The 10,935-nt window shown below is 31.3% G+C and overlaps 1 protein-coding gene across 1 annotated transcript; it reads left to right on the plus strand.

Annotated features, from left to right (window-relative positions):
- Positions 1 to 4,373: 4,373 nt before the first annotated feature.
- Positions 4,374 to 10,713, plus strand: LOC134239852 (uncharacterized). The gene is made up of 9 exons (XM_062721982.1): positions 4,374 to 4,458; positions 4,546 to 4,587; positions 4,841 to 4,938; positions 5,719 to 5,790; positions 6,110 to 6,236; positions 8,085 to 8,176; positions 8,409 to 8,477; positions 8,704 to 8,863; positions 10,614 to 10,713. Exons 1-9 carry the CDS (start codon positions 4,443 to 4,445, stop codon positions 10,667 to 10,669), a joined length of 732 nt encoding a protein of 243 aa, XP_062577966.1. The 5' UTR covers positions 4,374 to 4,442; the 3' UTR covers positions 10,670 to 10,713.
- Positions 10,714 to 10,935: the final 222 nt, after the last annotated feature.

The following is a 10,935-nucleotide window of genomic DNA, read 5'->3' on the forward strand; positions in this document are numbered from 1 at the left end:
TGGACAGAGATCCCATTCCTCCTGGTTTCTAAGAGGGGTATAATTAACTGAAAAAATTACCTTGTTTTAATTGACTTATTTTTTTTACTGACATGCGGTGACAGGACCCCTAGGTGACTTTGTTGTTCTATAATATTTTAAATTACATTGGTTTGTTAGAATTATTAGCTCTCTGACCACATTACCAATCAGTTTTATTTAGGTTAATAGTTGTAGGAAGTTATCAATTAATTTTGATTTAGGTGGTTATTAGTTCAATAATGATGTTCAACATACTTACAATGTATGTATACAAATGTACCAAACATTTATTAAATTAGAGGTTTATCTTGCCAATAGATTATTTTAGAATATTAAAGACAATCAAGCAAAAGCCATTTCTGAAAAAAAAAATCTGCATAATTATGTTTAAAGAAAATCTCAGACTCCAAAAATTGACTCCAAACTCCACTCCAAACTCCACTCCATAACTCCACTCCAAAACTCCGGTTCATGAATTACACGGTGCCGTCTTCAAGAGAGTTATCCTTCTTGTGATTTATAATTATTCTTGTGTAAAGCTCTTGATTTTAGCAAAGTTTGGGCTTATAGAATTAGGCGAAAATTTGGTACATCAAACAATCAATTAATGTTGTGTTCAAATGAAATGATATTCTTAGTAGATTACTAGATTTTTACCGTAAAATTGATTATTAAAAGTCTTACTTTCCTTTTAGAGTATAAGGTTGTGGTCATGGGTCACTAAAATATAATATTTCATGTAAATGAAAAATTGTTATTTGGTGAATTGTTCATATAAATCAGGATTTAAGACATAAAGAGGAAAGGATTTGTGTTACTTGATTTTAAAATCAAAGTCTGCATAAGCGTCGAATCAGTCACCGATCTTAATCTCTCATAATTCAAATGTACATATGAGGATATTGTACGCCAAATTTACAGAAGTGAGCCATAATCATAGTTTTACAGTTGATAATTCAATCTAGGTTTATTGACTGTGAACTATGCTTGCGGACTGTAATTATAAACTATAGTTAAGGATTACAATTTATATTTCACATCTGTAAACTATAGTTTACGCAATAGTCTATGTTTCACAAGCGTAAACTAAAATATCATTTATCTGATGAATACATGTATATCTTCTTGATTTGTTGACTTTGGTGTACAACTCTAAACAATACTTAACAAATGTAAATTATGTTTAAGAATTTGTAAAGTATAGTTTGCAGACAATTAATGCGCCGAATTCGCAAAAATGCAATAAACATAGTTTTACGTTTGAGAAAAACAGTAAAAGAACAGAAAACCTTATCTTGTATAAGAGATGCACAATCTTCTGTGAAACTAAAATCCACAGTTTATGATAAAAACCATGGTTAACGCTATTTGTTCTAATTATAGATCAGTTTATCCTAGTCACAGAACTATATTTTTTATATGTAGCGCAACGATTATTTCAGTGGTTGTTAAATATATGTATGCATATTTCTTGTGGACATTAAAAGTAAATGTTCTATTATCTTTAATCAAATCTAGTTGGAAATAAAACGAAAAAATGATCGGAAAAGTAATATTCTTTTTATTTAGAAGAAAAAAAATAGAGAGAAATGTATATAGAGGGGTCTTCAGATGTCGTGCATAGAATTAGGGCTGGTATGTAAAGGCAAAATATCTATTTCAACAAGTTTCTCAATTACAAAGAGGATACAGCTAAAGCATATAAAATAAATGATATACGAGCTATTAAATGCCATAATACGCATACATATGTATCTGTGTCGTAGTAGCAAATCCGTCTAGACATTAACATCACTCTGTCATTCTACTATTACATGCACTTACTTATAATTTTTATAGATACATTTTACTACTTCCGTTAAATTTCACATTTCATTTTCATATTCTTCACATTTTACGCACAAGTAATTTGAGGCTCCCGCTAGAACTCGAAATCTACCTTTTAAATAGGTATATCATTGTTGCTAATTATAGAAGATTCTCCTTCAATTCTATACTATTCAGAGAAGCAGGATAAGAGTTTATTTAATAATAAAGCTTTTTGTACTATTATTAAAATTATTTACTCTTTTGTTCAACAAACAGAATTGGGAGACTCACAGGGTTACTTTAAATTAGGTAAAACATCTAGTTTAATGTAACATTTATCAGCAAAATATATAATGTTAACATGTATTTTTAAACCGATAAACATAGATTGGCATTCTTCAAGTTCACTTTACGACCGTTAAATATAATTTTACAGATAAAATATAGTTAACATATCATTAGCTATATTTTACAGTTTGTGCACTATATTCGATAACTCTAAAACTATGTTTATCTAATTCTTATGAACTTGGCGTGACATATGAGAAGATTTATTACTTTTTAAATATGAAAACAAAGATTTGATGTGTTTGACACATTGCGAAATTCAAAATATATGGTTCAATATACTGTATGCATGGAAGTTTTCTCCCCTGTTTTTTTTTACCCCTTTCACACTGATCAGAATTCAATGTAAACGGTATGATATTTAAAAAAAACGTTTTGATCGAATTTAAAACGGGGTTATATCTTGTTTGCAAATGTGAAAGGACGAAAGAAACATGGGGGGATAACCCTGTATACAATGACTGTTTATAATTGATAATACAAAGTTGATATGTCTAAATGTCGACACTGGGTGAAAAAAGAGGTTTCCCATCATGGGAAACTTTATGGAAACCACATGGAAACCTCAAGTTTACATCATATTTCCCAGTGGTTTCCGTAGCGGATGCTAGGTTATTCCGCCAAGTTTCCGTGACACGGAAACCCCCTACGCTCCGATTCCATAAGGTATCCCTCTGTAAACCTGAAGTTTCCCGAACATCCATGTAGTTTCCCGTATTGGGAAACCTGAAGATTCCACTGGTTTCCAGAATCAGGAAACTTGATGGAATCGGAGCGTAGGGGGTTTCCGTGGAATGGAAACTTGGTGGAATCTTTAGGTTTCCTTTTACGGGAAACTACATGGAAGCTCGGGAAACCTCACGATTCCTAAAGTTTCCTTGACTCAGGAAACCACATGGAATCGGAGCGTAGTGGTTTCCGTGGAATGGAAACTTAATGGAATCTTTAGGTTTCCTTATACGGGAAACTACATGGAAGCTCGGGAAACCTCACGATTCCTAAAGTTTCCTCGACTCAGGAAACCATATGGAATATGAGCGTAGTGGTTTCCGTGGAATTGAAACTTGATGGAATCTTGTTTCTTTTATGGGAAACTACATGGAAGCTCGTGAAACCTTTTGATTCCTGAAGTTTCCTTGACTCAGGAAACTATGTGGAACTTGTGTAGCACTTTCTGTGTGGCGGAAACTTGGTGGAATTATCTGGAGTCCCATTCCTGGTGGAAATTACTGGGAAACTTCAAGATTCCCTAACTTTTCTAAAGGAAGCAATGTCTTGATGGCTCGAACTTCGGTATCCAGTATCTGTATGGTAATTCAATTTCATTTGGAGTGTAATGAATATCAAAACAATAAAAAAAAAACATGAATTGAAGAATTTCCTGCTTACAAAGGGAGCTATGGGTATAAGTTGGTTTTTCACTCGCAGAATTAAATCCAGTTCCTCCAAAATACAATTAAAATAAAGAACCTTACAAAGACAAATTGTTATCTGTTTTGTCAGCTTAGAACAGGACACATATATATAACAAATAATCTACATGTACTATTTCTAGCTTTCGAATTTGAAGACAGTAGAATAAATGATTTTCTTATCGCTCCTGTATCGTTGTAATCGAGATGGTTACGTCAATCGGATAGTTTTATCCATTCATTCAAAAAGTCAAGTGATCGTTGGAGGCCGTTGCCTTCGACTGAATTCATAGTATTTATGCATTTTGACTTTTTGACAGTAGAAAAATCGAGGTTCCCTAGATTTTAATGAAACAAATAATTTTCTAATGCATTCCGCATATCACCATGTATTCTTATTTAGCTGGATCGTGACACTTTGGAGGCAATCTAAATATAACGTCGAAATTTTACATGAGAATGCAGATGAACAAAATTGCTGGAAAAAACAACAGGGTCAAGTTTACTCAGATGAGTGTTGTGGCCTTAGAGCTCCTTTTTGTTTTTGGAATATTGTCTAATCACCCACCAGTGACCTTTCTCGATGATCAAATAAGTCCACAGCCAGGGTACTGTGATGTAATATAGTAATTATCATGTCCTTGTTCATGATGTGACTTGTTGGTACAGGATTATTTCCCCTGATAGCGTCATAACGTTATCTGGGATTTAGATACCATTTACTTGGAGGATAGGACATACTCTTGATTTCATAAAGAAAACCTTGAATTTCAATAACATAGGTCTTTATATACACTAGCAAAGAAGACTTCAACATTATAACTGGAATTAAGCTTGAAGATAAACGTTAATATGAAGTCTGAAATCGGTAAGATTTTATTTTAATGCTTAATTAATCAAGCAATTTTATTCCAATTAATTTAATATCAATGTAGAATACGTTTTTTTATTACAGGAAAGACAGTGATCTTAATTGCACTAATTGGCCTGTGTTCAGGTAAGTTAAACGAAAACAGAATAGAGATTTTAAAATAAAACTAATACATGCACTGTAATAGAGGAATAGGAGAAGTCGGAAACAATTCTCAAACTCACGGATTTTAACTGGTATACTGAGTTCCATATTTGCTATAATTGCTGTATGGTATGATCTAATTTCTGTTGATTATAACTAATAAAATAAAAGATATAATGTACCAATTTCTTATTTTTTTTATTTCAACATTTCTGTTTTTTCCCTTAAATGTCAGTTGGCCTTTCGAAAGCTGGCCAGAAATGTATGTACTGCAACAGAGCGGCGAATGTCAGTGACTGTTCAACAAACATTATTGAGTGCTCAGATGCAGAGGTAAGATTTCATATATTATTTTGTTTGAAATGATTTTTCAAAAAAAAAAATCTTAAAGTAAGATCAGGTTTGACATTTGTGCCGTTTTATTTGGAAGATTTTCAAATTCAAATGTTTTTAAGCAATCTTGACAGATAGATTAAAATAGGGTTCCAAAATATCAATTCGAAAGTGTCCACATATACCATCAATATCCTGCATATGAAGTTCCTTGAATAAAGTGATTGTGTTTCATATGTTTTATATAAGTTACAATGCTGTTTATTGAAATGCTATTAATAAAGAAAAATCTTAACACTGGGGTAGATTGTTAAAGTAAAAAGGGTAAAAGAACGCAAATAAAGAGAGATGAATTAATATTTTGTTGAATATAAAATCCATTTAGATATAAGCATTGCATTCCAGTGCTTATAGTACATTCTCAAACTAAGTTGATTAAAATCAAAGTAAAAAAATCGTACTTCTTATCAGTATTATTGTGTAAACCCTTCAATATAAAATACTTCTGGTAATGACATCTAAAATATTACAATGTATTTGGAACTGAATTAAAAATAGACAAATCTTTGAATGTACTATACTTAAATGTGCGAGTTGATTGAAATCAATTAATTTTTCTTCATTCTTCTATATATTTACGTGCATAATTATTAGGGAAATATGTAGAACCATTTATTTTAGAAAAAAGTGTTTTTATAAACGCTCTAACAAATCCTCAGAGAACAATTTCAGACATATAAAACAAAGCCTCTGGTTTCATTTACGTATTTTTATTTACAGGAATGCTATTTAGAGAAAATCACAACACAGGAACTTAAAACTGCATATGTTGCTGGCTGTCGATCACAATCGGTTTGTTTCTCTCTGAAGTAAAATTAAAATTATACCTTTAAAATCTATCACTATATATTTTACATTCACATGTGCTGATTCATTGTATATTATTAAATTTCCATATTTTTTTCTAGACAAAAGTGTCTTGTAATGCTTTCAATAATTTGCAACATGATAATCTCTGCGTTCACATACATCATATTTTCTGCAAAAATTGCATTATTTACCTAAACACAATCATTATGATCCTTTTTTGTCATTGTGATTTTGAAATAGGTGTGATATGTATACATAGAAAATACGTGTAAATATAATTGATCCTGATTCCTGCTACCAGGTATGTGCACTGATGCAAAGTTTAGGGAGCGGGCGGAAGCGAAGTGACTACACTAACTGTGTCGAGTGTTGTAACTCCGCACCAACCACTGAACATGGACCTTGTAATGCTAATCTATGTGGAGAAAGTACGTCTAACATTTATTAAATTATATATTTTTAAGTTTTGGAAAACTTAAATCATTATATAAAATCCCATCCTTAAGATCTTTCTAAAATAGTTGCCAAAATGGAAGTTATACATCAGTATACAAATATTATTGACATTTTTGCTCTTCTAATTCATAAATGCATCTTTTATTTCCGCGAACACTGCTTAATTAGATAATTGTCCAAATCAGAAAAAAATCTCATATGTTGGTCAGAAAGAGTTGACAAGTCTAAATAGCTTATTATTTTGCTATATCTTTCATTTTTTACAATATGAAGAAGGGGTATAATTCAACCAAAAAGCTCATTTGATAAAAAGAAGATATTTGGGAAAATCAAGATATATCATGCACAAAACCCAAATAGATTAGTCCCCTGAATCTTTTTCTCAGAAAAAAAAGAAACAGCTCATTTATTTCTTTTAGCAACCTTTTGTCCAGTATGAATCAAACTGCATTAAGTCCTGACAAAAGACTTGACAACAGAACCTCTTAGAATGAAACATGGATATAACAAAAAGTATTCAAGATCAAAGGTCCATTAAATAATACACAATATGAGCAGAGCAAACACAGACCCCCAAAACATCAGAGGTGGGATCAACTAGGTGTCTTAGAACTAGCGTAAAATGTTCTGCAATCGCAACAACAAAAATAATAATCCAAATTTATTACATTTTTACCAGTGAAATACTGTGATTTATTCATTGAATAAAAATGATATCCTATCACAGTGTGAAAGGATATCAAAATGATATCCTGTCACAGTGTGACAAATATCAGAAGTGCGGGAAAACTCTCAACTTTCCTTCCAGTAACAAAGAATGTTGTAAAAAAAAAAAAATACCCCTTGGTCCATTATAAAATAAATATACCATTTTGACATAGAATAAAACTGCCAAAAATCCCAAAATATATTGTTAAAATCCTTGTTTACGACGTTTTCAATCTCACAACACGTCATATAGCCTATAAATGAATGAGAAAAAGACAGAGGAAAAGGGAAAATCAAAGAAAAATGTAATAAATAGAAAATTCAATGTTTTGTAGTTGAATATGGAATTTATTTCACTCGTGAGACAGGATTTTTTGATATTTTCACTCGTGCTTCGCACTCGTGAAAATATCAAAAAACCCTGTCCCACTCGTGAAATAAATTCCATATTCAACTACAAAACATTGAATATCCTCTATAAGATTCATAATTGTGATATTCAAACGGAATTGCCCCCAGAGTAAGCCCAGATTTGATGGATACACTTGTATCCAATTGACTATTGTTTGCCACACACACAGATCTACTGATAATTTTGAAAGCAAAAGATTCTAATATATTTTCTTTATAAGGTTTTGGGGCAGACAAGAAGTTAACACTTCTAATTTCCTAAACGTTAATCGCTTTCAAATTTTATCCTTTTTCATAGTCAGAAGTCGCAATATCCTTGAGTCTAGTAAAATCTAAATTCAAATCAAACAGTTTTTCATACTTTTTGATGATAAAATATTTGATCAGATAAGAATTTAAAATTCCCAATTTCTTAAACTTTTAAATATAATTTTTATTGACAGAAGTCGTAATATCGTCCAGTCTAGTTTTTTGAACATATTTTATTGTATAATTCATACAAAGGGATTGGTAACAAGTCTAGTAAAAATTCCAGAAAAAAGCTTACTTGAAATAAAACAGGCTCCGATGTCTTCATGTTGTTTGATAATAAAATATCTTGAGCAATTTTAATGGCTGCCAACATACAATTAAAGAGAGAGAGAGAGAGAGAGAGACTATTCAGGAAAAAAATATATAAATGGATTGTGTGTTTTTTCCAGAGGGTGTATCAAAATCTGGATGCTTAGTTTGTGACGACCTTGTTAGAACGAAGGGAGGATGCACAAACCGACAAGTGTGTCAAGATACACAGGTATTTGTTTCTGAATACAGACAAATCATTTCTTGATATTATATTTTTCTAATTTAAACTGCAAAAAATTATTTTTTAACATAGTATTGAAATTTATATGGCAAATGGAATGAAATATAGAAAATAAAATAATGCAAAATATCTCACAAAAATATGTACCAAAACAAAAAAGATAAGTTCAAATATTTCTATACTGGGGGATAAGTTTTCTTTAATATGTAACTTTCTTTAGGTCTGTGGCACCGCTATTCACATTGTTGGAGGGGATGTACTTTACAGATACTTCTGTGAGGAGAGGCATGTACGTATATTACTTAGATTGATTGTTTTTGAAATCAAAATGTTACATTTTCTTATATTTATTGATTACTTAGACTTACATTTAAAAAAAAACATGTATAAAATTTAACAATTGAATAATGTTACTTTCTTATTTAAGCATACAAAACAAATATGCACATTATTGTAAAATGTAATTTTGGATTTAAAAGTTTTGCTTTCTCCTTATTTTTATTTTTTTTTTCCAGATATGCGCAGCTGCCTTGCAGAACAACGTGAATGGTCACATCATAGGAGCCGTGAACAAACGAGTCAACAGCGCTGAAAATCAAGGCCTTGTCGTCTGCTCAGCTTGTTGCTTTGGCAACGATTGTAATCAAGAGGGCTGTTTAGAACTGAAGAAAAAGAGTGAGTATTTATTAGGGCCCCGCAAGGATTTGCGGGTGCCCTATAGTAATCACTCTGTCTGTCCGTCTGTCCGTCTGTCTGTCTTCCGTCCACAAATTTTCTGTTTTTTTCTAATTACTTTTTTTATGGTTGCCCAATCAAGTTCAAATTTGGTATGGTAGTTCAGTAGGCAGAAATACATATTTTGATGCTAAGTTTGGTTCTCAATGTCTTCTGGTTTGGAGCTGGGGTGGTGGGGTAGATTTCTTAACTATACATAAGAATGAATGGGCAACTTTTTTTATGGTTGCCCAATCAAGTATAAATTTGGTATGTTAGTTCAGTAGGCAGAAATACATATTTTGATGCTAAGTTTGGTTCTCTATGTCCCTTGGTTTGGAGCGGGGGTGGTGGGGTAGATTCCTTAACTTTAGAATGCATTGGCAAAGAGAGATAACTGCTGAAGATGTTCCCATTGTAAATTGAATGCTGGCTATGAGTCCCAAGGGATTAATTAGCTTTCCTCCTGAAGAAAATCCAGAGCATTATCTTTATCTGTCACATTGAGATGAATTACCATCTCTGCCTGCAAATGAAGTTTGTTTTGAAGTTAAGTCAATTTGGAATGCTTTGAACACTGTGAAATGTGGATTTAGATATAAATTTTTATAATTTATTTTTGTTTAATAGTTATAATTTCATTGAATTCTAAAAACAAGAAATAGATTAAAGAAGATTTTTTGATTTACTTTTTTCACTTTATGTTAATTAATTTTTAAAGTAGTTTTATAAAAACCCCATTCTATCATTAATACTTAAAAAGTTCTTATTGTAACTTTAGAAGAAAATGATGAGAGAGGTACAATTAATCCTTTGGGATCAATTATCTAGCCTGCTGCAGAAAATTTAGTAGGCTTTTCTTTATCTTTAAGATTAATGAAAACCTTTGTCTGCAACTGCTGTTTATTGAAGTTAAGGTCAAGACTTCATGATATTTGCATTCATTGAAGGCTGGCATTCTGTATAACACAAGCTTAATTTCATAATTGTTTAATACATTCAATGTTAAGTTGTTCTTTACTGCCTAATGTGCAAGGAATATATTATTTTCAGGTTTTTGAATATTCAGGAATTATCTTGAAATTTTAAGAATACAGTTGCTGTTGCTTATTCTTCGTACATTTTTTAATCATTCCGTAAGCTGCACCCTTTTAATTCTACCCCATGGCGGGGCCCTTGCTGACTGGTCAGTTTTCTAGTTTATTCAGTGGTGTAATTTGTGTCATACACATGTGTTTGAGTATAGAATTCTTTTTTCAGTTGATATCTTCTATTACATTCTACATGTATAAATGAACATGTCTAAAAAGTTAACACAAGATTCATGTTCAACCACTGCAAAATTTTATACTATTTTAAGAATAAAAAGATATTTGACTTCTTAAAAACTGTCAGCATGTCTCAATGTATCTTTATGAATGCAAAGAAATCATATGAAGCAAGATATATTTGTGAAACACTATGCGCCTGGCAGCAACAAAGTTTGAAAAAGATATTTTTAGCATATAGGTCACAGCCAAGGTCACAAGGTTATTGTCCTTGTGTGGTTTTATTTAATAATACAGCATTTCCTTTGATTTAATTTTACATAGATTGGCCTTCGCAATAAAAAAAGATAAAGGATCATATAGTGTTGCTTTAATATTAATTCTTAATTAGATTTTTTATAGTATTTATTAAGTCAAAAGTGATGTTTCTTCTATTTTTCTAGATATCACTGTGGACATGCTGGGGACTAGTCCTACTGTTTTGCCTACAGCTGGGTAATAAGGGATCCTCCCATGTTGTCTTTACAGTGTCAAAGTATTTTAAATTTCTTTGTGCAAATAAAACTGATTTTTGTATTAAAATGTTATAATATTACGTGTTATTGTGTTCTGTTTAATGGATGATATACATATTTAAAAAGTTCAATATAAAACAAATGGTCAGACTATTTAATTTTTTTTTAAAAAAACAACCTATTAATTGAAAAGAAACTATGTTTATTATTTTAGCCTTTTTAATTGTCCAAATTGTTGCCTGTAGAAGTT

The sequence above is a fragment of the Saccostrea cucullata genome, unplaced genomic scaffold (genome assembly GCF_032062105.1).
Source record: "Saccostrea cucullata isolate Sc308-1 unplaced genomic scaffold, CSIRO_AGI_Scuc_v1 ctg18204, whole genome shotgun sequence".
Classification (NCBI taxonomy): Eukaryota; Metazoa; Mollusca; class Bivalvia; order Ostreida; family Ostreidae; genus Saccostrea; species Saccostrea cuccullata.

What these genes read in the sequence shown, in the direction of transcription:
- LOC134239852 (XM_062721982.1), top strand. An exon ending in CTGGCTGTCGATCACAATCG is followed by an intron (nt 5,791 to 6,109) that starts GTTTGTTTCTCT and finishes TCCTGCTACCAG; the next exon opens with GTATGTGCACTGATGCAAAG. An exon ending in AAGTGTGTCAAGATACACAG is followed by an intron (nt 8,177 to 8,408) that starts GTATTTGTTTCT and finishes AACTTTCTTTAG; the next exon opens with GTCTGTGGCACCGCTATTCA.